Source organism: Chiroxiphia lanceolata, chromosome 3 (genome assembly GCF_009829145.1).
Source record: "Chiroxiphia lanceolata isolate bChiLan1 chromosome 3, bChiLan1.pri, whole genome shotgun sequence".
Lineage (NCBI taxonomy): Eukaryota > Metazoa > Chordata > Aves > Passeriformes > Pipridae > Chiroxiphia > Chiroxiphia lanceolata.
This window is the reverse complement of record NC_045639.1, coordinates 110,836,943-110,864,845: the sequence shown is the minus strand read 5'-3', so window position 1 is coordinate 110,864,845 and position 27,903 is coordinate 110,836,943. Positions and strand designations below refer to the sequence as shown.

Genomic DNA, 27,903 nt, shown 5'->3' with positions numbered 1-27,903 from the left:
TCCCAGCATCCTGCCTGGGCTCCAGCTATTTATACCCTGCCTGCCTAGACTTCCTCTCTTACTTCTAATTGCATCTCATTTTGGAAGGGGGAAATATAGAGAACTATTTCCATGTTGGAAGTGTTTAATCTCGTAGGTGGGTTATTTTAGTGCTTCCTTCATATACCATTCTGGAGAGAGTTAAATTGCATATGTCCTCCAGGAACATCCCAGCTGACCGTGGCTTCCTCTATGGTATGACAGAGGTACCAAATACCAGCCTACAGGCATTGTCTGGTGTTGGGGAGAGCAAATCTAGTTTCTCTGACAGTAGAAAATCTGCAAAGTTGAACTGTAAATGAAAATGAACAGAGTTACTAAAGGCAGTGGGATTTTTCACATCAGTAGTGCTATTAGGGCTGCTCAGGTAAGTACTGATTGTAAGATCATACTCTGTAGCTCGTTGGGCTGTGAAGAAGTGGATGCAGCTGAAGCTGTCAGAATCTGGCAGCTCAGTAAGTCTTCTAGGGAAAAATATTAAAAAAAATACTGTAATATTTATTTTGGTTAGATGTTAACTCTGAAACTTGTGGTGGTTTTCATTCAGGAGAAGTCTTGAGTGACACTTCACCTGTTTTGTACAAATGTCTAAGAGTGAAGGGAAACTGGGATGGGTTTTTATGTGCTCTTACATTTGGCTGAGTAGTTAAAACTGATTGTCTGAGGTGGTGTGTGGCTGCTGAATATTCCTGCCTTATCCCAGTGCAAAGTAAGCATTGTCAGGGAGTTCCTCTGGCAGAGCTGATAAATAACAACTTCTGTTTTGTGCTGGAGGAGGCAATTTTCAGGCTAATGGGAGAGTAACACCTGGAACTGCTGAAATACAATTGAAGTACGTTGGCCCTGTCCTGAGGTTGACTTCCAGTTTGAAAGCTGTGCTCTGTCTTTAGTCAGTAGAAGGAAGTCTAATTGCAGTGTCTGTAATGGAGTAGCTACAGTAAGATAAGTGCTTAATGGGAAAGCTCACTGAATCTCATTGAAATGTTAATTTACATCATCTCAGCTAATGAAAAATTGGTGCGTTCTGTAACCTAATCAAAAATAAAACCTGTAAAGAATTTTCGTTAACAAATTTCTCTTCCCTTCATACAGCCATTACCTACCCATTCTCCTGGATCAAAGCTAATTCATTTTCCCAGTATAACAAAAACTGAAAACTCACCAGAAGTAATAAAATCAGAAGCTGAAAGTAAACCAAAAGGTAAGGCTGATGAACATGTACATCTATTATTTGGGAGTCCTTTCTTGAGAAGTATTTGGTTATCAATTTTTTTGGTGTTAAAATCTAGAACTTTAATGTATACTGGGATTTTGTGTAATGTTCTGTACCTTTGAGGAGTTTTGCAAATGCAAAAAAGTCTAAAGGAATTTTGGCTTACATTTCTATAGAAAAAGAATCAAAAACATTTGTAGGATTGTATCTCAGAACAAAATAAGTCTGAGGTATGAAATTTTACTGCAACAGTCCCCTTGGCATTAATTTTCTGTTGATGTGTTCAAAGTGATTTACTCTCTGCATAGCTTTGTGTTCCAACGGGATGCTGGAGACCTATTTCCATGGAACGGTCCCCCAACCCAATTTCTGTCCCTAGGTTGTAGAAGGTACTTTTTAGGCTCAGGATTTACTATGGAGATGGTATTAAGCTGTAGTAACTCTGTGCAAAGTTTCTTGGATCAGAAAGTTGGTGCTTATGTTGTGTTGAAGTCTGTTCCTTCAGTAATTCAGTTTCATTGTGGTTCAGTTTGGGTTTTGTTGTTTTGTTGTTTGTATTTTTCTTTTTTATCATCTCTAAGAATTTATGACTTCATTTAGCTACCAAATTGCATGGTTCTATCTAGAGAGATGTTTTTAAGCCAACCCGAAGCATCTTGTGGGAGTGCCAATCCCATATAAAAAATTAACTTTGATTATGTGATGTGTAGACAGCTCATTTCCCTGGTTCCAGAGCAGACATTTTTTTCAACTTATGTATTGTAACTTCAAGTGTATTTTTGTTTTATGTGGAAATACCTTATTTTGGTGTTGTTTTCTATGGAATGCATAATTTGCAGAAATAAGAAAACTGCAACATCTTGCTTTTAAACCATTCTGCTGCTATTGCTCTAAGAGCCAGCATGACAGTGTGCAGCCCTGAGTGTTGTGAAATTTGACTTGTCTAAAATTTTGCATTAAAATTAACCCAACTTTGCTTAAAAAATCTGAGCATTCAGTGCTGAACACTCAGAACATTCAGTATTTAGCTCTCTTCATAATTTCAGGTGCTAAAAGCAGAGAAATTGGACTAATCCAGTAGCCCTACTGGGTCTCTGCTTCCCAGAGAAACAAATACATCAGAGAGGAAGTTAATTATGACAGTAATAGAAACTGTAGGAGAACATCAGTAGGTAATACTCTATAGATGCCATACAAGAACATCTTATAACCTTAGGAGGGAAGTTTGTATTTCTTTCTTAGTGTTTTTATTTTAATATAGACCATATTATAGTTTATGTATCTCATCCTCAGTTTTGAGAGACCAAATTTAAAATAAACTATGTTCATCTGTTAGCAGATAAACAAAGATCTCTGAAGTGTTTAGACTAGTGTAGCTTATTTTGCAGTGGGGTTCTGCTGTTTCTGAAAGCTTTTTTTGGCCTCCGGTGCAAGAATGTAAAAATATTTTCTTTAAAAAATAAAATAATCACAGTTTGACCCTTCTTTCCCCCCATTATGTTAGGATACAATATCTGTGACTTCTGCTACTGTATTGTTAGTCTCAACTCTTTGGAAAAGACTCAGTTTTAAACTACTTTTTCTTAAAAATATTTACTGAAATTTAAATGCTGCAAAGTTAAATGGAACTCTATCTTAATTAGTGGCAGAATACCAGGCTCACAAAATAAGGTGCTAAAGTGGCAAATTGTATATACATTTTGCATACATGTCTGAGTTTCTTGGTGGTGCTGAAAGCTGGGGTTCACAGCCCAGGATGTGGGGACAGGGTGCAGGACTCCCTGCCTCCAGCCATCCTGGAGAACAGTGAAAGATCCCCTTGCTGGCACCATTTTTTGTCTGCTGTGGGACTTCTGATGCGTGTGAAGAGGGGAGAAGTACTTGGAGGAGCAGAGGATAGAAAGGATTATACTGGCCGACTCCCCAGGCAGTAAGGAAATGCATCTATTTTTACAGAATCAGGATGTAGTGAAAGGTATTACACTTATTACTACTGAATAAAGTCCTCAAAGTTGATAGATATTTGTAGTGTACCTGATTTTTGGTGGGTTTTTTTTTTAAGAGTCAATGTGATTTTTGTTCTTTGGACCTCAGTTTAAACATTCATCTCTTTGACGTGGTTCTTACGGTGCTGTAGTTCTTCACAAACCACAGTTTAGTCAATCTAGCTGAGCATTTTTGATCCCTAGATAAGGCAGCAAAGTAATACAAGTTCTTGTAGCTAGGATTACTCTTGTGGTTACATATCTATGTACATCCACTTAGATATCTCTATATATCTGTCTCTTAAGCTTGGCAATCACTGGCATTTTAACATAGTGGTTGTCACTGACTGAGATTTTTATTTGACAATACAATTTGTGCATTTTTAAACTAAAGATTTATTAAACAAAATGTAACAACAGCAAAAAGATTTGACTACAATTCACTCATTAATTTTCTTATCACCCAGCCAAAGGCTGTCATTAAGAATTGCAGATGACTTTCATAGTGACTTGATGCTGTGCTGCTCTAACTGGGAGTGATGCAGCTCCTCAGCTTGTGTGTGTTGTCAGTGCCAAACAGGTCACAGCAGCAACTTTGAGTCCTTTTTGTTTGCTTCCTCTTCCTTAATGCTTCACATACAGAAATTCAACCTTTTTATCCACTGAGTTATTTTAAGTGCTGGGGTTAAACATTCTATGTTTATGTATTTGGCCTTTCTCGTGGTGTTTGTGTTCTGGCATGGGAAAAGAAAACATCCTCCTGCTTATTCACCTGAATTGTTATCACCATTTTAAATGGATTAGTTTTGAACTGTATCAAATGGAAAGAATTATTCTTTTTGCTTTTGTGGCAGAGGTTGTGACTGTCAGAGTCGATCACTCGGATGAGCTCTGGTTTCAGGTGCTTAGCCAAGGAATGCCTTTGCTTCAGTTACTTGGTTTCACTGCAGAATTTCAGCAAATCTGCTGCTTGAAGTACTTGAGGTTTCTGTAGTTTCACGTGTTAATAAAGGATGTCACTTGAAAACAACTGCCTGTATTTAATTAGGATGCAAATTTGAAATCTGAAATGAGAAAATATGTATAAACTCTTAAGCTTGAAACCATTCTTGTTTAAAGTGGCTCAGAATTGAATATATAATGCTATGGGGAGGGCTAGATGGGCTATTAAAATTTTAACTGTTATACTTTTAACTCCCCTTTTCTCCCTCTGAAATCAGAGGACTTGAATTAAGTTTCTGTTGTGAAAAAAATGTTTTAGGGCTTTTACTCCTGACTTCACAAAGATTTCTCTTCATTGCTCTATAAATACATACTCTTATTTTTCTTGTGATATTGAACATTCATAAAGCAGCTCAGGTGGCTGGTTTAGAAGGGAAGTGTGATTATAGTGGTAATTTCTCAGCTCTGAGACAGCAGAAGTGAGCTGGTATTGTGTATGTTACTACCCATGGTCTCCAAATTAATTGTACTGTTTTGTTTCAGCCAAGGAATATTACAGGACAATATTTTCCTATGAAGGCTCAAATGATGAACTCAGCTTTAAAGAAGGTGATATCATTCAAATAATCAGTAAGGTAAGAAAGTTTGGTCTGCTCTAACTATGTGTGAAGCTTTTGTGTATTTTGTGCAAGTAGTTAATGTGTGAAATGTGAAAGCAGGAGAGTCTGTTGGAGTAGATATTCAGCTCTTTGCTTCTGCACTTGGTGGAGATACAGATGACTTTAAAGATCATTCTGGAGTGGGTGTTTTTGTGGAGTGCTCAAAGGCCAGTGGGATCAGTGTACACTCAGTACCAAATGCCTTCTCAGTGAGGAAATTAAAAAAGCTTTGCAAATAGCACTTTTACGTTCAGAACTTGTTCTTTTTTTCTGTTGATGTATCAGGTTGACCTAGAGGTAGTAGTTGAAAAGCATTATTGTGTCAGGAGGTGAGAAATTAAGATCTGTATTTACTGATTTTGATGTAGGTATTATGAAAAAAACTGAGCAAATGTTTTCAGTAGGAGGATGAAGTCCAGGTCTTAGAGGTACTTGGTATTTCAGAATAGCCATACAGAAGTTACTGATACTGTCTGGCTATTTAGAGAAACATGATTATTTATCTGAATGTTCTCATTTGTGTTGAATGCTGAAAGCACCTTTTTGGTAGATCATCTTGTTGCAGAGATGGTTCTAAACGGGAAATTAACCTACCCATACCTAATTTCCCTGCAAAACTCTGCAGCATTTTGTTAGTTTATCTGCTGCTATCTAAAGAAATAATGACTTTCCTAAAAAAAGTGGAAAGTTTCATCTTCAGTTTTCACACAGTTGCAGAGGAAAACTAACACTTCCTTTTCTTTAGAAGGATTTTAGTTTTATGGAAAGGATGACCATTTTTTTTCAGAAGAAAATTGATATTATGAGCATCACTGACTGTAATAGTGGAAAAGAGTGGTTATGAAAGGCATTTTTTAAAACACAGCATACCCTTGCCCCATCTTCTCTGAGTCTCTTGCCTCTGTCTTTTTAAACCAATTTATCCACAGCATATGCTGGTCCAAAGTGGAGCCAAGAAGTGCTGTCCAGAGCAGAGCTCTCCCTCCAAAACCATCTTCTGAAGTCTGAGTGTATTAATGTAACTTCCAGGTGGCTGCCTCAGACCAGGCTTTTGGGCTTGCCAAGTGTCAAGTTATTTTGCCAGGGGGGTTGTGGCTGCCCCATCCCTGGAAGTGTTCAAGCCCAGGCTGGATGGGGCCCTGAGCAACCTGGGCTAGTGAGTGGCAGCCCTGCCTGTGGCAGGAGGTTTGAACTGGGGGATCTTTAAGGTCCCTTCCAACCCAAACTGTTCTGTGATTTCTCTTTCAGCACTTAGACTTTGTGTAAAGCCTGTTCCCCTTGGCCATTTCTTTTCTGTTTGTTCTGCAGATGATAATTTTCCGTGGGTTCTCTCTGGCTCTCTACCAGTCCTCAGTACTGGCTAAATGGAGTTTAGCAGAAGGTGCCTTATGCCATTCACGACTGCACAGTGTTCAGAAATCAGACTCTAGTGCTTAATCCAAAGGCTGACAGAGGGGAAAAAAGAAACAAAACCTTAGCAAACTCTTACTTTCAGAACTAGTTACCTATTCAGGTCCTTATTCTGTTGATTTTTCCTTTAGTTTTATGTAGGGTCAGATTTTTAAAAAATTTCTGATATTTTATTTTCCCCTTACTCCTTTACCTGCAGAATTTTGGATCTGAGGCCCAGAGGAAAACTGTTATTTATGCTGCTAAAATATTCCAGTAACATCATACTTTCTGTTATGGATGAAGACCTTGATCAGTAGCATCATGTAATGGATTTCTGTGCCACTAAATTAATTCTCCATTATTTTATTTTCTTATGTCTTAATATGGTTATTTTTTACCTCACCAGAGTATATCCTTTTGCATCTTCACCCTTCTCAGAGCAGTGGAACTGATTCACCACAGCAGAATCACTTTTATTTAGTAGAATTGTGTGTCACTCCAATAACATATTAAGTATTTACTGAATAACTTGCTGGTCAAGGAAGCTGAGAAGGTCAAATGTTGTGTGTTAGGTCATAATTGGGTTTGTGTACTTTCCTTCCCTTTGCAGATCTTATACCCTTATCTTATATATGATGTAATACCATTTAATCTTGCTTTTTAGAAAACAAAAACTGATCAAACCTGATCTGATTTGTAGCTGTTTCCCATTCCTCAGGTGGCCAAAGTATTCCTCTTATAAACACAATGTTTCAGACCCAAGTTGTCTGTAAAAGAAAAAAAGTTGTTCCTGTAACTGTATCTCTCCTGGGGAAGAAGTAAATATTGATTCAAGTGAGCTGTTGTTTATTTTAGGACACTGGAGAGCCAGGCTGGTGGAAAGGAGAACTCAATGGTAAAGAAGGACTCTTCCCAGATAACTTTGCTGTTCAAATACAAGAGTCTGATAAAGACTTTCCTGTAAGTTCTTACATGTATCATTCAGTATCACAGAAAAGTATTGATGAAAATGCAAAGAATAAAGGAGTTTCATAGTACATTATGCTGCTTAAAATATTACAGTTGTGGCAGTTTTAACTTTGTCTTGGCTTAGCTGTAGCAAAGAAAGGTGTAAAGGTTAATCCTTGTGTTTAAACTTACTGTGTTTAAATATGCTTTTCTTGATGAACTGTAATTAATGAGAATGATTAGATCATATGGAAAAGGATATAGCTCTGATAATGTGATGTTATGTGTTACTGATTACTGAATTAAACCCTTACTGTTTTGAAAGGAGGTAAGGAGTTGGTCTCTTCCATCTGAAGTCCATAAGTAACTTGTAATTGCAAAAAACTGAATGACTCCTCTGGGACTGATTGAGATTTTTTTTTCCATGTCAACACTTACCAGTAGGTTACAGTGTGTGAAGGATAATCTTTAGGTGGGATTTAGAGATTTCTTTTCACCATTTCATGTGCTAACTCGTAGAAATTCATGTTTTCATATGGTACTCCTTGATCTTATAATTTTGGTTCTCATGTTACAATTTTTTTTCCTTGAGATTAGTGTGGTGTTTTGGTTCTGTCAAGTGTGTGTAGCGAAGCTGATTCTGTTAATTCACATATGTATGTCATCTCCAGGTGGGATGGAATCAGCTCCAGATCAGGAGTTACTTATTTATCATTTAACCTAAGCTGCCTCACTTACACAGAAAATCTACCTACCCCAAAAATTGATTTTGATATAGGCAGCAATGCTGCACAGCTGGATAATGTAGTTGCTTTTGTGGGAAAGAAAGAAAATACAGTCTTGTTACCTAAGTTCCCTTGCTTTTGTGTCCTCTGAAACTAGAGCAAGAAATTGGATATAAGTTCCCCACTTGCTTAATTACATTTCATGCGTCAGAATAAAATCTTGGTGCATTAAGAAAAGTTTATGCAATAGCAGCAGGGACACAGAAATGAAATCTATCCATAGCAACTGTTTTAAAAATAGCAACTATGAAGCATTTTTTGGAGGGGCTGTGTTAGACTGCGCCTGTATGGTTTCAGCAGTGTTTGGATAAAGAACAAGTAGTTTTGTAGGCTTTTGTGATCTTTTATGAGTGAGCCTGGTCCTTAGTACAACCATAAAGGCAACTCTTCTAGGGCAATTTCTTGAATCAGATTCTGGGGATGAGTGACTGAGATCAGTCCTGAGAGGTGCCAGTCCTCTTTGATTGAAATTCAATTGTATCACTTTAAGGGAAGTGAAAGAAGTGAGTGACTGTGTTTCAGAACAGGCAGTTTCCATGTACAAACTGTTGCATTCTGATACTGTGTAAATTTTTAATGGTTAGAGTAGTTTTATCCTCTTTCCCACTTAAATATACAGTGATAAGGAAACTCAAAGGAGTATTTTTCTTGTAACTGCAGTGTTTATGAGAGAAATGCTGCTGATTATTTTTTCTTACACTTGTAATTTAGAAGTCAGTTGAAGTCATTACTCTGATACTTAATTTAGAAGCTTTTTTGTTTTAGTGAAAGGGACAATTTTTGGTCCGAAAAATTATGTGGTTACTCTTTTAAACTGGAATTGTACTGGATTGAGGTTTCCTGGATTGTAAGCTGGATTGAAGTTTTCAATATTGAAATTAAAATGAGAGTGATCAGAACAATTCTTTAGACTAGGAAATATATAGTACTTGGGTATTAGTTCTTTGTCCCTCTGCTGCTTATACACGTTACTGAAGCACTGATTTGAAGAAACCTGCATTTTGTTTCTGTTTTTCCAGCTACTTGTCTGGGAGATATCAGAGGAATTATTCCAGCTCTCTCTGTTTCCTGTCTGTAAATTGATTGCCTCCTTTGTGAAATACTTTGAAATCAGCTAATAAACAAGCTTGACGTTACAATATGCAAAACAAAACACAGATGAGGCTGTCTCGGGTAGAGAATATCTGTTTGCTTGTTTGTTTGACTCTTATTTTTTTTTTTCTTCATTTTTGCAGAAGCCAAAGAAACCTCCACCTCCAGTTAAAAGTCCAGGTATGTAGTATGTGTATGGTGGTACATGTCTGAGGAAATACTAAATTTCAGAAGCAGTGCATGATTTCAAATGAAAATTCAGAAGTAGCTTTGTATTTCCTAGTATTGCAGCCACCCATAGTCACACTTTGAGGTTACTTTTCATGCTTTGTGTATTTTACTTCTGCTGTCTATTTTTCCAAGTTATGATGGAGCCTACTTTGGAACATTTTAATACAGGCCTCCCATTTTCTAGGCTCAAGTGAGTGATTATAAATGGTATTACACTCCTTGCAGAGGAAAGAATATAAACACAGCTTGGTGTGTGTCTTATTTTTAGTTAGTGACCAAGATAATTAAGGCTTTTTGAGAAATGCCTACGGTTTGCTTTTTCATTCAGCTCCAAGGCCTGAACTGCCAACTGGAGAGAAGAAATTCCCATGTTTGAAGCCTGAAGAAAAAGGTGAGACCAGTTTTTTCATGGTGGCTTTCAGACCGTGCTCTTGTAAACAAATTACAGTTTTTTGGCTTGTCTGCTCTGGAAGTAGGCTCCCTGTTCAGGAGACATCATACAGACTCTCTTGATACCATCTGCTGAAATTGTTGTGTTTGTGATATTACAGAAATGTCTGGAGTGGTTAGAACAACAGCTGCACTCTTTTGGAATGCTTATTTCTTGTTATTGCATTAAATTCTGAAAATGGGTTACTGCACTGCACAGTAACGTAGTTAAATTAAATTCCTGTAAGGGTAGTTTTGTGACAGTGACTGCAGTTTTGAATAGCAGTAATAAGTTATTAGAAATGAAAAGGTTAACTGCTGCTTCTGAAGGTTTTGACCAAAATCAGTCTCTGATTGAAAATATTTTGGAAGAATTGCACAGAACAGTTACAGCACTCCTTAGACAGATGTTACAGTCACAATGCTCAGAAACAGAGATTCCTTTTCCTGTTGATTCTTGATATATTCCATGTTTTCAAGTTCCACAGAATTTGGAGATGTTTACTGCTCTATTCTTAAAATTTAAAGGGCAGTTTTGTTGGTTTTATCACACCAAACACATTTCTGAAAGGCATCTTTAGATGTTTGAAAAGCTTTCCTAGTCACAGTGTTTTGATTATGTTTAAAAGTGAGAAGCTTAAACAAATGTGCTGGTTGGGCCTTTTAGAAGTTCTAATGTTACTGCATCTTAACCAAATTACAAATTATTATTATCTATTGGAACAGTATCTCCAGGTGTGACTTGAGATCAACTGTATGATTCCAAAAATTTTGATTACTAGTCTCTTTTTAAATTCTTTTAAATGGAAATAAGTTTAATTTTAGACTGGTCTGTTTGTATCTTGGTGTTAACCTTCACATAGCTGAGCTCAACTGTTCGTGGAGGAATATAGGAAAAAAAAAATATTGAGTGATACCATCCAAAATACTTAGGAAGGTGAAACCTTCTGAAAAATTACATAAAGTAGAGAACCATCCTTTACTGAGATACAGGAAGTGATGGTGGAAAAGTTTGTCCTGTATTCAGTTTCAGGTCAGGCCTTAAAAGTTACTTTTTAGATAGCAGCAGTGTATGACTGAAAGATATGCCCATTTGTCAGTGCAGTTGTACTTTTGGAAGAATAACCACGTTAATATCAGTGATTAAACTCATTAAGTATGAAATCGTTCTGTAATTACTTTTTGGAAAAAAAAGTATTAATTGAGCAGCTCTAATCACCAGCTATCAAACCATGTAATTTTTTATGCCTATTGGGAGACTAATAAATCTGCCTTTAATTGTGATCAGAACTTAAAAGCAGTACTCCTGTAAGTCTTTCTGTATTTATAGTGAAGGACACTTAGTGGTGTCACGTAGAAATTTTTGTCCAGTGTAAATGCCTTCAGATTAGTATCTTTATTTCCATTATTAAACTGCTCATTTTTAAGCCAACCCTCTTTTTCATTGAAGAGCAAAATCCCAGAAAGAGGCATGTCATTTTGTCCAGCAGAAATGTCCAGTTTCTGTGCTCATGGTGAACCTTGACCTTTGGTATTGACTTTTTCCACTTAGCTGTATACAGTTTTTATATTCAGATTTTGAGTGGAAGTAATTGAAGGGAAAACTGACAGATAAGAATTCAGGGATACGATTTGCTGGCAGCACGTTTTCTGCCCTGTTTATGAACCCACTTATTCTTAAAAGCTAAAGGGGTAGTTCTCAACTTGTGTTCAGCACCGCTTAAATAAAACCAGCTGATCTGCAGTTAATATTGGCTGCTGTTGGGCATTTAAAATGTAAATGTGTAGGGTGAGGAGGCAGGAGTGGCTGGCGCTCCTGAGGGGCTGCTTTACACAGGGCAGCCAGCACCACCGTGTGGCAAATCCTTCCACTGCTCCGCTATCCTGGTTTTTTAACTCCATGCTGAGAGAGACTGGAAGGTGTCACCAACCAGTTTAGATTTTTTGTTCCTAGCTCCTGCTGATGTTCAAGTGTCCCAAAGCAGGAAGGCAGTTCTACCCTGGACAATGCTTTTGGCAGAAGGATCTCTGGGATTTGTTTACTTCCAGAGATTTGTGTGAAAGAAAACTGGCCTCTTCCCATTTTAGGGTTGGAGGACTGACACTCAGTGGCTGCAGGACTTGTCCACAGTAAATCAGTCACAGGCCTGGCAGTTCAGGCACTTTGCTGACAGGGAGCTAAGGCAAATATCCAGCCCTGCTCCCAAATCCATACCATATGCAAACATTTTACATCAGATCAATACTTGGTTAAAAGCAAAGTCACAGGAGGGGAGAATGGGAGAATCAAAGCTGAAGGTCACTCTCTCCATCCCAGTTTACTGATTTGCTGACCTATAAGGGCAGTAGCTGTAAGGAACTGTAACCTAACAATTATTTCTTTAATTCCTCACTACTTTGGGCATACCTGATGGAACTGTGGCATAGTTTTACAGGAAAAAGTAGAAAGTATGTTCTGGGTATCCCACAAGGTAGGATTAGGGAACATGGGTTGAAAAGTATTCAGCTGTTTGTGAAACAGCTTGAATTTTTCAGTTTCCCATGTAATATGTCAGCTGCTCTGGACAGTATTCAATTAGGTCACGCAGTCACAAAAAAATAAATTTAACTTTTTTTGTTTGATTATCTATACTTAATTCCTATCTATTTGTAGGAAAATAGACTTTATCTAAAATAAATTCGGCAATTTAGATATATTCATTTCCCCCCTTTTTTCTCAGAGATAATTATGCTGCTTGTGTGCATGGAAGAAGTCTGGTTACAACAAAATAAAACCCAAACCCTATCTTTTTAAAAGGAGATAAGGTGAATTCATAAAAAAGCAATAACTTTATCTGTGCTGCTGTACAGAGAGACTCTTGGTTCTTAGCTGTCGTTCGTAGTGTAATAATGTGATCCATGGTTTCATGTCAGTAGAAAGACATTTTGCTTACTTTAAGATAATGTTTTTTAAGTTCAGGTAAGTAGTTTGTGTGTCTTGATAAGGCATCACTTAAGACACATATCTGTTTTTCACTTTGATCTTCAAAGAAGTTATTTCTGACAGCAGTTGCTTTCTGATGGATTAGCGGTGTAAGAATTTTATAGACAGCATGGTGTTTTTAAAATAGTAACTTATTTTGTCAGATGAAAAAGGAGCTTTGGATCAGAAGCCTTTGAAACCACAAGCTCCTCAAGTACCACCCAAGAAGCCTATTCCTCCAAGCAAGACTAACAGCTTACTGAGAGCAGGACTCCTGCACCCAAAGCGTCCGGATAAACCTTGTTTGCCATCACCCGCACCCAAGTCAGTACAACTTAAACTGTGTGCACCGAGTATATTTTATTTGGTTTGTTGTTTGATCTTCCCTCATGGTTGAGGTGGGAAGAAATGTGTGTTTTAAGGGTGAAAAGGACAAATTTTGTCCTACACCAAACAGTGTCTTAGTTTTCCAACAAGTCTTTATCAATGTGAACGTAAACCTTTCAAATGCTGTGAGACATTGAATCCATCTCAGAGTCAGTATTACAGCATAACTAACCAGGTGAAGTTACACACCTGGGGGCTGCTTTGCTTTAAGCCTGCCCCACAATGTAGTAGAAGCTGTAGCTACAGTAGCTTGATGGTGTAAAAGAATCTGGGGGCACGGCCCTTGAGAATTATTATTGTGTTGAAAAAACCCCTGAAGATTTGAGCTGCCTCAGTGTTCAGTGTTTCAGCACTTTGTGTAGGACAAGATAGATGGAAAGGCAGAATTGAGCACAGGTAGTGCCTGTGCTAAAGGCACTCAGTGTGGCTCATGTTCTCCTCTGGGGGGGAAAAAAAGCACTTAGTACAGAAGCACATTGACTCTCTGTACTGTTGAGCCTTTTCAGTTGAATTACTGGACAAACAGGGACAAATACTTCTTTTAGATCCACTTAATTTTTTTTTCTCTGAAATGAAAACAATTATTTATAGTTTTTCTCTAAGACTAATTTTATATCAGTATATTCTCTCACACAGTGTTCCTTTCTTTCTCCATCAAAGTATTTGCTAGATCCTTACCCAGAATTGTAAATAAACTGCTGATGGGTTACTGTCCCCTTGGGATGTTCAGTTAGCTTGAAAGAACCTTGAGAAAGTAAGGTCATGATGCACTTGACCTTGTGCAAATAAAGGAGCAGACAGCTGCTACATCAAAGAGCTTGCACCTTAAATACCTTTTCAGTATAGAATTATGTTATATTGACTTGGTATTTGGGGACTTTCCTGAGTAAAGATTTTAGTTTTTTAAACCACAAGTCATGTTCTCTTGTTTAGAAAATAATTATGACTCTAAAGGGAGTATACATGTGCAGTTAAATAGAGGTCTGTAGTCTTTAGTAATTGAAACCTTTAAATCTTAGAGGTATTTAAATGTCTGAAAGTTTGAAATTTGTTTTAGGAAGATAAGGCTGCTGTGTCTTCTTCTGCTGCAGTAAAACTTCCAAATAAAGGCTTTGGGTGGTGAATTAATGACAGGGACACATTAAAGGTGACAACTGGTCAGTTGTCACCCCCACCACACACGTATAGGCCCAGTCAGCCAGGGTTTGTGATGGCAAGAATTTTAAAGGAAAATGTTATCTGTTCTCTTTTGTTTATTTATTTTGGTTGGGGGTTTATTTCTTTGGGGTTTTTGGTGGTTGGTTTTTTTTTTATTTTTTTGTTTTTTTTTTTTTTTTTGTGTCTGTGAATGATGTGAGCAGATATGCAAAGAATGCATGGTAGAACAAAAGCCCTGTATACAGGGTAGTTTATTCTACATCAAGCAAGAAATAACTTGTTCTTTGCAGTTTTTTTTCCTGTGCAGGAATATTTGTTTAATTTCAAGGAGTCAGATTCTGAATTAGTTCGAAAGATGTTCCTGAAGATGTTATTCAGCTCGCTTGTTTTCTGAAGTGTAATACTTTGGACTGCAGTGCCAAAGTGTACCCTGTAGAAAAAGTTCTGGATTATTTTCACAACGGGTTTGTACATGTTTGACAATTCTGCGAGAGCTGGAACAGAAGAATTGGCTTTTATAGGAATAAAATTGGTCTCCAAAAGACTTGATTTTAACCAAGGCTTTAGAAAACAATATTTTTCCATTTACATCTAATTCTTGGAATGTTTTGCGGTTAAACTGTTTAATCTCTTGACTAGGTATGTTTTGTTGGTTTTTTTCTCACTACAGAACTAATGGAGAAGTTGTTTCTCTTCGACCGAAATCTGAAATTGAGCCAGTAGCAAAACCAAAGTTAGACTCTGAACCATTACCACACAGACCAAAATCAGTAGAGGTAGATTCACTTGTGGTAAAGAGCTCTAAAGAATCAGGTAAGAAAAGAGTAAATCTTCTTTTGGGTCTTTGGATTGCAGTGTTTCACAGGGTTGGAATAAGCTTTTTAGGTCATTTACTCAAAATACCGCTAAGTATGGTTTTACCTGTTCAGTGGAAAATGTAGTTTTTTAGAATTGCTGAAGACAGCTGAAGGTAAGAGTGAGGAAGGGATGAAGGGATGAACAGATGTCAGCAGGGTATTTGGAGGTGGCTGATGAGCTCTGTGTTGTAACAGTGGACAGGAAGGGGGAAATGCAGGTAATGATTTGTTCTTCTAATTTGAATGCATGCTTTTTTAACTGCTACTTTTATCTTGAGTTTTTATGAAGTTGTTTTTCTTACTTACTGGTTCTGTTTGTTCTGCTCTTGCATTTCAGATAACTTTTGGTTTTCCAGCTAACTCGTGTATTTTTAGTAATACTGTTACCTTCAGCCTTCTTAAGTTCAAAGCTATTCTAGATTATGACTTTTATCATACCTTAAATTTGGGCCAGCATGAGCACTGTACATTTGAATTTCATGCATAAGGCTTTGCTTAATGCACCTTGAGCCAAACCTGGCATCTCTTTCATTCTAGACATATCCAGTAAAAACCTTAACACTGGTTAAAGCACCCACATTTGAGGATCAGACTGAGTTACTATATAGTTACCTTTTGTCCTTTACTGGCAGTGCAACTGATACAAGACTTTTGTGTGTCTCTTAGGCAGAGATCACCTGCTGCAGGCATATTTTTCTAAACTCTGAATTAATTGTGTGATTAACCAGCGTATAAAAATTTTGTGACTTGTACTTGCAGTATGTGTCTTGCACATCTCAAATGCAACTTTTCATCTCAGAAAAGGTTTTTAGTAATAATACATTTTAAAATAGTATAGCTTGATTTATTTAATTTTTTAGGCCAATCACGATATTCTGGTTGTGGAATAGTTGGTTCTAAAGTTTAATAAATTCATCTGGAAGATAAAAATAATGCATTAGAAAAACTGAAGCAGTTTATGAATAGAAAAGAATGCTCCTGATTTCTTTATTAAGCATTTTAAAATGTGCTTCTAAGCGTAAATGCTTTGTATGAGTACAGGTTAGTTCTTGTTTGTTTGTAATACAAAAGTTATATTTTCCTGAGCCACAAAAAGCTGGACTTCAGCAGGTAATCATGTATCCTGGAAACACTACAAATATTATCAGTGATACTCTAAAGGATAAATTCATTTTTTATTTCCCAGGAAGTCTGTACTTGTGCTGTGATAGGCTTTATTTTGAGGCTTTTGAATTGGCAGTTTAACTATTGCCTCTACTTGAAGATGAGTTTGAGTGAGGGTATGGAAGAAGGACTTCCAGGCCAAAATAAGCTGAGAGATGAAAGAGGGATGCAAACCTAATCTTAAAATGTGAGCCTTGTCCTACTACTCAGATTAGGTACTAGAAAAAAGTTCTTCCCTGAGGGAGGTGAGGCTCTGGCAAGGTTGCCCAGAGAAGCTGTGGCTGCCCCATCCCTGGAAGTGTTCAAGGCCAGGTTGGATGGGGCTCTGAGCAACCTGGTCTAGTGGAAGGTGTCCCTGCCCATGGCAGTGGGGTTGGAACTGGGTGATATTAAGGTCCCTTCCAACCCAAACCATTCTGTGATTCTGTGATTATCTCTGGGGTTGTATTAGAAGTGTTACTGTATAGCACAGTATCACTGAACCTCAGGAAAAAACTCCCTGTGAAAACAGATGGAATATATTTTTTTTTCTTCTTCAGGTGCAGTTATCTTGACAACTTTAATAACCACACTGGTAACATATTAGCTGTGATATTAGGTGTTCATGTATATATAAAACCTCTTAGTTTCATACAGTTTAGAAAAAAAAATAAATCTGTGAATTCTGTTTCATTGACATAAGTTTGTTCAGGCTTATGGAGAAAGTAAAGTTTTTAATACCCAGATGGTGCAGTGGACAGAGGTGCAGGACAAGCCTGTGGGTGAGGTCTGTTCAGTGGCCCTTGTTTGGCTCAGGGAGTCCATGTGGGGATGCAGCACTGACAGGGTCAAGGAGCTGCTGTTGAAGGACAGTTACAAAAATCCTCTGTTATGTCAAACTCACATTCCTCAGAACAATCCGCATAAGTTACTTTTAGTTTTATTACTTGTGAAAAAAGACTAGTCCAAAATCCTGCCAGTAAAACATAATGAATCTCATGCTCTATTTCCTTGTATATATTCTGCTGCTAAAGACATAATACTCTGTGCAGCCAAGGCTCTATAAAACTCAAAAGATGTTGGGTCCTTATATAACGTTTAAGGCTGTTTAATCTTACAATAACCAGAATAGATACTAAAAGATGAGTGAAAATGTATGGCTGAGGCTGGCAACTGCTTTACCAGAGTCTCTATTTTTAGTTCCTCCCCTGCACCTTTAGATTATGATCCTGGAGTGAATGAAATTTTAGAAAATCAATTTATTTTTAAGTATGGGTTCTGGTTTTCTGCAACTTAGTGTGGTGTAGGTTGAGCCACTTTCAATTTAGCATAAGGAGAAGCTGTACATATTGTGTAAGGAAAAAAACAACCTAGTCTACCAAAATTAGGCCCCCAGCCATCAGATGAGGACAAATACTCAAAACCATTCAGAAACATTGATCACATTGAAATAGCTCCTTCTGAAGTGTTATTTGAAAAAATGCATAAATGTTTCTCTGATGGAATAGAATTCAAGTGCTGTGAAAGACTAAAGCTTTAATACTGGCATGCTGAACGTGTAAAGCGATTCTGTTTCTTCTACAAATGTTTCTTTTTCCTGCTTTGTAAAATAATTTTTTTGTTCAGAATCTTTTTCTAGACATTCCTCTCCTTGACTTTTCTTTCCAGATTTTGTTTCCTATCCTGTTTGCCATGTTTCCCTTCTTACGTGTCAGGAAATTACCCTACCCTTCTCCATTTTGGTAAGATAACAATCTATAAGGAAATCCAAATGCTTTATTCCATACACATATCCTCTTCTTAACATCATAAGCGTGATTTTCAGTTGCAGTTATTGGTAGTAAAACTTTGGGGTTTCTATTTAAAATGCTTTATTTGTTTGTTTGAATGCCTATTTTCCTTAGCTGTTAAAAGAAGTTACTTTTAAGTATGCTTTTCAATTAGGAACTTTTGGGAACTAGAACAAAATAAGAAAAAACTTACATTTCAGCTATTGATAAGCCAAACCTAGTGTTTGTTTATAGTGAAATGTGTTCAGTGCCTTTAGGTATATGTAGGTTGAAGGGATTTATCATTCTGTACACATAAATTATGCAATTTTGAAGCTTTTAGGCAGTGGATCCACTAGTGTTGACTATTTAGTATCATGAGTCTTGTGAAACAGTAGTTTTAGAAGTTCTGTATTAGGCACGTTCTTAATTGTATCAAATACCTTACTATTGCTTGACTGTTCATGTGAATATTTAAAAGCTTATATCTGTCCCCTAAATTTTGGGGGCTGAAAGCTCAGCAGGATGAGGAATAGGAGAAAGGGCTACCATCTTCTTAGTCCACAGATTAATGTGAGTTTTTGTCCTCTAAAATATTGGATATTGGATATTCACTTGTGGCTGGGGTTTAAACACCCAAGATATATGAGGTAGTGGAACTGTAATTTCTTTGGACATCCCTTCAGCTTTGCTTCTTTTTGTGAAGGCTTTTTAAGGCAAACTGCTGAGAATACACTTGAAGCATTCACAAATCTTAACCTCTCACCTAATGATATCAAAGCTCCTAACAGTTCTGTGATGGATCCATGGTAAGCTTACAGAAGAGACATTTCTAGTAGTCCATCCAGTGTAACTGTTTAAGCTTAGCTTGTGTTCTTAGAAAGAAAGGTGTCTTTGCTCAGCCTTAAAATTCTGTTTTGACTCAGAGTATCCCCAGATGTGTGGTATTGCTCTTTTGGCACTATGATGGGCTTTTCTTTAACAGTTACTCACAGGCTGTCTATAAGAATCTTAATTGATAAATCACTTTATTGATTGAAATGAGTGTAAACTGTGAACTTACAGTGGGTTTCATCAGTATGTCTATTGGTTTAATGGTGTATTGGTTTAATTTTCTCTTAAAATAACTAAAAATGCCGTTTAAAAAGAAAAACAATCAAATAAACCCCCTAAGCCTGCAAAGAAGCCAACGAACCCACCATCAAAAACACAAACACAAATCCCCACCAACCTGTGTTCTGATTTCTTCCCTATACTAATGGAGAGGTAAAAATGAAAATGCAAGTGCAGTCAGAATTCCCTCTGACTGGTAATCTGCTGGTAATATTTTAATGCTGAGAAATTCTCTCAAATGTAACAATTTCCTTTAGAAACTCCTAGTAACGTGGAAAAAATTCTTGGCTTTAGTGTTATCCCACCATCTATATTTAAATGATTTACAGTTCAAGACTGTAGCAGTCTTCATCTTCAAGCCTTGTCAAATATTGTGGGGTTTTTTTTTTGAATATCACATTATTCTTAGTAAATTCTTAATATTCTTAATATGCCTGATGTTTGCTTTGTTCGCAGAGACAGAGCTGGCATTACAATCATAATAGCAACTCAATTTTTAATTCTTATTTAAATTTCCTGCCAAATGATTTGTCATTTCTGCAGAATGACAAAAGGAGGATTGTTTACAGTTAGAAATTACTGAGATGGAGGAAAAGGCATAAATGTTTTTCTTATTAGCTTTTTAATAACACCTAGGTAACATAAATCCTAATTTGCATTTTGGCAACCTGGTCTAGTGGAAGGTGTCCCTGCCTGTGGTGGGGGTGTGTGGAATGATGTATTCTTTAAGGTCCCTTCCAAGCCATACCATTCTGTGATTCTGTGATGGGTCAGTACTCTGGGATTACTGATAACTGAGTAAAGACCATGCAGATACACCCTTTGGTCACTGCTGCTTGTCTTGTATTAAATATTGTATTGGCAACAGAAATCCCTTCACATTTATTTCTCCCTCATCTTCTTTTCCATCAGCCGCTTGCCATTCATCATTCTTCTGTTTCTCCCTTCTTTATTTTTCTTCCCTGCTTTTTAAATTGCAGATGTGGTTGCATGTTTGCAAAAGACTGTTTTGACATTCTCTTTCCTAGAAGTAAAAAGCAGCAAAACTGATTGGTAACAGTGTTACAAATGCTTTAATTTCAACAAGGGAATGGGGGATGAAGTAGATCTGATCAGCGCTGTCCAAAAGAGGTGAATGTTTTAAGGACTTCAAGGATATTAATATAGAAAAGACATTAAAATCAATTAAAACATTCAGTGGAAAACTCAGTATGTGCAGGTATAAATTAGCTTTGACAATGTGTGAGTAAAACTTGCATTAAACAGATGATTTTAAGGCATCCAGACACTGAAGGGGTCTGAATGGTCTGGTTCAGTGTTTACAGGATTTTTTATTCTTATCTGACCTCTTGCTGTAGATTCAAAATGAGTGAAAACATAGGGAAAGAAGTATCGTAGGTTCTGTTCACTAATGTCATGGAAGAATCAAAGGTCACACAAAAAAACCCCCAAAACAATCTTAAATGTTACTTTTGGTGCTTGTAGTAAATGCTGTGTGGCATATAGATTCTATAGTTAGAATCTATAAAATAAGTGATGAATTTGGGTTGTAAAATTATATAACTGTAATCTTATGTCAATGTTTAAATAAAAACCACAACTCAATCTCACTACACATCTGTTGCCAGGTAAGTATGTTTATTTTTGTGGTGAAATAGTTAAGAAGTCCAATTGTTAATTAGGTGAAGTACTTGTGTTATTAGATTAGTTATGTTCAGTTCTTTCTGTTAATGTTTTTTTCCTAAAATTGCCTCTTCTCAGAGTACATAAAGCATTTCTGCTGATCTGAGAGTTTACCTAGAGCTGTGAGCGTAAGAGACTGATGAGCAAAGAGACTTATAGTATTTAATGTAGTATTAGAATGGAGTTTTGAAGTGTTTTACTACACATTTATGAAGTTGTGTATTTTCTTTAGATACTGCATATGAAAAAACTACCCTGCACAGAAATATGTGCAGTTAATGCTGTTAACTTACTTTCACCAATGTGTGACATACACCAGTGTGTACTTTACGGGGCTATCTTTATTTTTGTCTTAGTCAGTAAACTTGTATTTTCATACGAGGTTAGCAACAACCAAATATGCTCTCAAGTACTTGAATATGGCAGCTCTTGAAAGAAGTAATAAATATGTTTTTCTGCAGATACTTGTTAGGTTTGTTTTATGCTGCCATGCCACTGCAGCAGTTATGTTCATAACTTGAAATTCATTTGAGTTAACTCTTAATTTTTTTCAAGGGGAAAATATGGTTTCCCAGATATGTCCAAGTCATGTAGTTGTTTCATGTGGCTCCTGTATTGTATGTGCTGAAGGTCTTTGAAATAGTAAGAATTCTGAATTTTTTTTTTTTTTGGCTTAAGGAAAATAAAGTGATAAAAAGAACACAGCATAACTTTCTGGTCTTGATGGTGGTCTTTGTTTTCATCTTTTTCTAGATCTCTTAAGCTTTGATGATGTAATAGCTACCTCAGATAATCTGTCACACCCGACTGCGAACCGGCCCAAGATGCCTGGTAGGAGGCTGCCCTCACGTTTCAATAGCAGTCCTGTGAGTATACTGGGGGTGTTTTTGTCCTAGTGAACTACTAACTAACTTCCCAGGAAACAGGACTGCACTGGGAAACAGTCCTGTGAACCATTTACCCGAGAGCAAATTACCACAAAGGTTCAGTTCTTATAGACTTTGTCTAGAGGATTATCCATTCCCAGCAGGGAAGTGAATGTAAGAGAAACAACAGGATCGAGTTGCTTGCAGCTGGAGGAGTCTTTCTGTTCTGTGGGGTGTTGCTGCAGGAAATACTCAGCTCTTCTGTCGAGACTGATGGTGGAATAGATGTTGCACATACACACAGTTTTGAAAGTGTCTACAGTGTCTTATAAGGCTAGCAAATGGTCACTACAGATTTGGAATTTAATGTTACTGTAATGTGGGACTTGTGATCTTATATGTTCATGTGAGATTGTCAGACAATGAGAAGCAGGTGGGGCAGACTCCTTGAAATCAGTTTTTGTCATTGGGTGTTGTACAGTTCAGTTATGCCAGTTACTATCTATAGTTACCAGCCATTTATGTTTTATGGAAACACCTACAGGCTCCCCAAAGCATCAAGGACTTTGTTTTGCAGATATGCTTGAAAACCCTGCCCAAGATTCCTATTTTTAAGTTTAACTGAATTTCTGCTAGTCTAACAATTTTAAGTTTCATTACTTATTTCCCCTTTACTATTGAATCTTTAGAAATATGTGACAGTAATGTTTTTTTTAATTTAATTTTAATTTTTTTTTAATTCTGAAAACCTTTTCATTTTTTGTGAATGGTTTACCAGGGAAGTCAGAATGTGAGTCCAGAAAAAAATCTGAAGGTGCATAAAGAAGAAGAAAGTGCCAAACCAAAGCCAGTTGAAACAAAAAAGGTATGATGATACCAAGGAGCTAGAGGAGTACCAGGCAGCTTGGTGTTCTGTTCATTTTGCTTGTGTTTCCAGTATAGGTTGATGCAATGACCTAAAGGCAAATGATTGCATTTAAGTGAGCAAGTGAGCTGTGTCATTTAGTATAAGTTCATAGTAAAAACTTTAGTAGGAAGTTCATTTATCTTTAGTATAAAGTGCATCAGTTCTGATGAGAACTGTTGTATCAGATGGTATTTCCCCAATAACTTCCAGTTTTGCTCAGCCTTTGGTCTCCTGACAGACAGAACAACTAAGCAGATCAGCAAAGTGCACAAAAGTTTATTTATAATGATCCAATGGGCTCCATTAAACCAGATTTTTAAGTGTAGAGAACTGCACTGTGAGTACTTTTTTAGTGCCCTCAGGACCCTCAGGGAAACTCTTAATTAAGAACTGTATGAAATTACTATTTTGTGTATTACAGTAGTACATTTGAACTGGACATTGTTTTACCTTTTAGATTGAATATTAAAGAAGCTTGTGCATGTTTAGCTCCCACCCTGGTAAAACCTGTGTGTTTTAAGTGGTCAGTTCATAAAGTTTTTGTTTCTTAGCTTTCTACTAATTTATTTTTTCAGCCATCTGCATTCAGCCCAATTACATCTTCATCTCAGAGACCAAGTTCTGTCATACTTGACTTTTTACCTGGAGACATCCAACTTAAAGGAGAAACTGATGATGAAAAAATTACTATGGAAGAGCTCAGGACTCAGATTAATGATCTGATGGGTTTAATAGATGCACTGAAGAAAGAACATGGGTAAATATTTTCTTTCTCAGTCTCCAAAGGGATATATAGAACCTTATAAATGCCTTTATTGCCAGACTTAAAAGTAAGAAAAGTATTGTATGATAATATATTAATATTAATTTAGAACTTTTCTTTCAAAGTTGATCCAACTAAATGTCCTAAATATGTACAAATTTGATGTCAGAATATTTTTGGAATTTGTACACATTTGCTCTCCTGCATTTGCTACAGCTTTTTGAAAGTATTTCTCAAACAGTTTATGCTTTCACTGTAAGGAAAAGTAGGTAATTTTTTGTGGTAATAATGTAAGTACATGTGCTGCCCTTGTGTAACACTGTGCACAAGTGTTTGCAGTATTGACATGACTGTTAGTAGATCGTAATTCCTAGCACTTTCTTGATTGAACATAATTATGGAATAAAACATGTTTTAGGAATTTTCTGTTCTAAGTAATTTGTTCTCTTTGTAGAAATTGCCAGGTTATTTTAGCTTAAATTCAACTTTACAAGTTACATAGCATTTTGAACTTTTAAGTAGCCTACTTAAGATTGTGATTAAAAATTAGGAATAGGTGCATTGTGATAGATAAGAAGTGTTGGGAGTTGGTGGAAGCTCGTGGTCCAACAGATTTGAGTAACAATTCACTAATGGGCATGTACCTTCATATGTGAATTTCACTTGTAAAATTTAAACAAAGCCTATGTCCTCAGTGATGTGAAGATTTTTTTCTGCCCCTCTCCAACTTGTATTTCTGGTATCTTTACTATTAGGAGAGAACTGGAAAAACTAAAGAAGGATTTGGAAGAAGAGAAGCTGTTGCGAAGCAATCTGGAGGTAAAGTTACCGGTTTGGGAAGGGGTGGGTAGTTCAGAAGTATGTAGGCATTGTTTTGGAATTTGATGTCACAGGAAAGTCTCAACAAACCCGTTCAGTCTTTTTTTGCATTGCTGTGTTAGTTGAATGACTCCTTCACAAGGCAGTCGGATGTATATAGAAGATCCAAGTTCAGCTTTTGTTACCTGGAATATTATTTGTAACAATGTGTGGGTGTTGAGGTGTGAGTTCAGTTTAGTGTGGCTAGAAATATGTCCAACTGGACAGGTAGTACTTTGCTTTTTTTAAGATTGAAAGACAAATTTACTTTAGAGAATCAAAAGAAAAACAGGGTAAAAGTAAACTGCTCTAAATTTTTGATGAAGTGTCTAAATATTAAGTGTGGAGAATTGGCCAAAAGAACAGAATGCATCTGAAAAATTTCCTGATGAATGAACACAACTCCTCAATTCATAGATGAAGACCACTGCCTGCATTGCAGTATGATGCCATTAAGTAGTTAACAGGATGAGCTCGTTGTAGGAAGTTATTTCAGTCTGGTACAAAAGGGCATTTTATTTGTGAAGTAGTGCATCTTACTGACTACAAAGCTACTTTTGACACTTGAGAACAACTTCTGGTGAGTCCACTTTTTAACGTGTCTCTAAAGCAATCAATGCAGTCGCCTTAGATATGCACTGGGGATGAAGAAGAGAGAACTTCTAGGTATCCTCTAAGTGCATTTGAAGAAATACAAATTGCTCATGGCACAGTGTTTTGTATGAAGGCTGTTTTAGAAAGTTACTCTGAGGTGATGATACAGCATCACATTGGGACACATCAAGTGATTCCATACCTCAGCTTTCCTTTATTCAGAGTGAGTTTATCTGACAAGATGTACCAGAACCGTAGGCAAATTCTTAATGATTTTACATTCCTGTTTGTTTAGCAATATAGTATTACCAAATCAGCTGTCAATATTGAGCTGTTATATGCAGTAATGTTACAATATTATTAACTTCAGTGTATTTGAAAATGTTACAACTTTGATGAAAGCTCTGAAGACTTGACTTTATTGCTACTTTAATACTGACTTTCTTTTCAAAATGTCCATTTTCCAGCTTGAAATAGAAAAATTGAAGAAAGCAGTGATGTCTACATGAGAGCTATGGACTCAATGTTTTTAACTCACCAGGAATTCAAAGCTGAACACAAGGAGAACTGACTCTTATTTCATAATGATGGATGCTGTTGTTCTACGGTCTTAAAGAAAAAATATAGTAAAAAAAGGAATATAGTCTTATATTCAGAGAGATAAGAAAACAAAAAAGAATAATGGTGTAATTTTTTTGCCAATATAAAAGAGGCCTTATTTCTTACTGTGCTGGAATTGCAGACCTTATTTTTTTGGTTTGCTAGAAAATACTACTGAATCTGTATAGAAAGGAGAGGGAATTCTTAATAGATTTTTATGGAATACCTGTAGCTTAATTTTTAAAGAGATGTATACTATAAATAGGGTGATCTATCTTTACAACTAATCTGTAAAATAGTCTATTGGGAGGGGTGGAATAACTGTATTGTAATTGTAGTCACTACTTTTCCCCTACACGCAAAAGGGAATATATGATATTTGTATAATTTTGGCAGTCTCACCCAGGGTTATGCTGTTGTGCCTGTCTGCAGTGAGAATATTAATACTATGCTGTTTATAAGTTGAGTAATGAGATAGGAATTTGTTAGTGCAATGAAGCAGGTGAAACTCCTATGCATTGTAGTGAGAATGGATGATCTAATCCGAGTAGTTCAGCAGAACGGTTTGTCACTTGCACTATTGGATTAAAAAGGGATTTAGGACTGAATCATGAAATTATGAAAAAAAAATCAGTTTGTAAAACCACAAAATGCAGGAAATACAGAAAAAAGGCTTGAGTCCAGTCTTAACCTGTTGTACCTGAAATATTCCAGTATGCAGCATGGAAAAGGAAACCTTAAGTCACGACGTCTGTGTACCTGTGTATCTAAACTGAAGTCATCAGTCTTTGTAATGGTTCAATATGCATCTTGATCTGTTTTTACAATAGTCAGGTTTTGTTTATAACATGTCTCCAAATAAATCCCTTTGGAACTTTGATACTCTCAAAAGGTCTCAATATTTATATATTTATGCCATGACCTTTCTCAGTATACTGTGTACCTCTAAATTTAATAACACCTTTGTATTTTAATGAGTAATTGGAACAATTGGTTTGACATGATTTTGCTGATGTCCAAGACAGTGTCTTTATTTTATGGAAAACAGTTGAGATCTTGTGGGATTACCATTATCTTTAACCCCTGAGCTCAGCACTTGCAGCAGAACAATATACAAATAATATGCAAAGTGATGGGAGATAATGGTATTTATTGCTGTGTTTGTTTGATTAAAGAATTAAAAAACCATACAGCTTTAGAAAGCCAGTCAAAATGCATTAATTCTGGTAGTAATCAGCTCATCTCCTTTTGATCTGCTGTAATTTAAATGACAAAAAAAATGTCACATAGTTTGGCAACTTCACCGATAAAAGAAGTAATTAAACTTCTATTCATGGGAGTAGTCATACATATAGTAATTATTTAGTATGTCACTAGCTCAAGTGACATGGAAGTGTTACTTCTTGAGAGTGTACTTTTTCCACAGTTGATGCATCATAAAACATTAAATGTCAGAAAGTCAACTGGAGGATGTTCGTCGATTGCTGATTCAAATAGTTAATGAAATTTGATCAATATACTATGCAGGTATTGAGTAATATTTGCTAGTCAAATTGGTAATAAGCTGATTCAATATTAATGCTTTTAACTTCGAATTGCCTAAATGCACCACAAGTGAAGGGTTGAGCCATGTGTTTATATTGAGGAATCATGTGCAGCAGCAATGCTTCTCATCAGACACTAAACCCTTGCCTGGAATTCACCTCTAAAGCAGGTGATGGAAAGCAAGAATTGAGCCTAATGGAATACCCAGTTTTGTTATACAAGCTCTTCACTGTGGTTGGAGCACGAAACAAATCTTGGGATGGATTTGCTCTGCAGAAGTTGTGCCTCTGTGTGAGCTTGTAGAGGATGAACAGAACAAGACAATCAGTTAAAGCCACAAATGGAAGGCATTTGTTATTTAATGGCCTTTGTTCGCTATAGCAATAAATGACCCAAGTGCAATGACTTGATTTAATGAACCCTTCTGTAAAAGTCGCTGCTATGAGTATTTTTAGCCATAAGGAGGTTGCCCTGATATGTGTCTGTCCTGTCTTCAGCCAGTGTTACGTACTGCGGTGGAGGGGGAGAGGATAATGGTTTTGAAGACATTCCACAGTACAAGTTCCTACGAGCTGTGTGCTTCATTGACTTTATACCGGTGCTGTAAAATGATGCATGCTATCCAAACTCAGCAAATAAAATCAGTATAAAAACCTGTTCAAATGTCTTCTCAGTTCTGTTCAGGAATGATTTTGTATCCTGGTAAGTCCTTTGCAGGAGGAGTTGGGGGGGGAGGGCAGAGCAAAGTATTTATATAGTCCCCATTCAAGACTTTCAGATTTTTATTTGCTCACTGGGATGCTCTGGTTTCTGACTGTCAGGATGGCTTAGGATCCAAACAGTTAGAAAGTTTACTGGGCTTTTTGCAAATGTAACTTCTCAGGATTTCTTCTTTCTCTCTTCCCCCCCCCCCCCCCGTTGGTTCATATTGAGCTGACCTTACTCTGCATCTTCAGAGCCTCTTTTTTGGCTCCCTGTTCCAT

At 36.7% G+C, this 27,903-nt stretch overlaps 1 protein-coding gene across 2 annotated transcripts in view; it reads left to right on the top strand.

The window, feature by feature from the left end:
• Nucleotides 1-27,578, top strand: part of CD2AP (CD2 associated protein) — an 82,177-nt gene extending 54,599 nt beyond the window's left edge. The window contains exons 7-18 of one of the 2 annotated variants that reach the window (XM_032683673.1): nucleotides 1,132-1,240; nucleotides 4,723-4,814; nucleotides 7,086-7,190; nucleotides 9,199-9,235; nucleotides 9,615-9,677; nucleotides 12,842-13,001; nucleotides 14,893-15,035; nucleotides 21,541-21,653; nucleotides 22,432-22,518; nucleotides 23,136-23,317; nucleotides 24,079-24,142; nucleotides 25,243-27,578. In XM_032683673.1, the coding sequence (XP_032539564.1) occupies nucleotides 1,132-1,240; nucleotides 4,723-4,814; nucleotides 7,086-7,190; nucleotides 9,199-9,235; nucleotides 9,615-9,677; nucleotides 12,842-13,001; nucleotides 14,893-15,035; nucleotides 21,541-21,653; nucleotides 22,432-22,518; nucleotides 23,136-23,317; nucleotides 24,079-24,142; nucleotides 25,243-25,284 (1,197 nt within the window). In that variant the 3' untranslated portion in view covers nucleotides 25,285-27,578. Of the gene's footprint in view, nucleotides 1-1,131; nucleotides 1,241-4,722; nucleotides 4,815-7,085; nucleotides 7,191-9,198; nucleotides 9,236-9,614; nucleotides 9,678-12,841; nucleotides 13,002-14,892; nucleotides 15,036-21,540; nucleotides 21,654-22,431; nucleotides 22,519-23,133; nucleotides 23,318-24,078; nucleotides 24,143-25,242 lie in introns of those variants that run through there. The other variant, XM_032683674.1, reaches the window with a different exon arrangement.
• The last annotated feature ends 325 nt before the right edge of the window (nucleotides 27,579-27,903 follow it).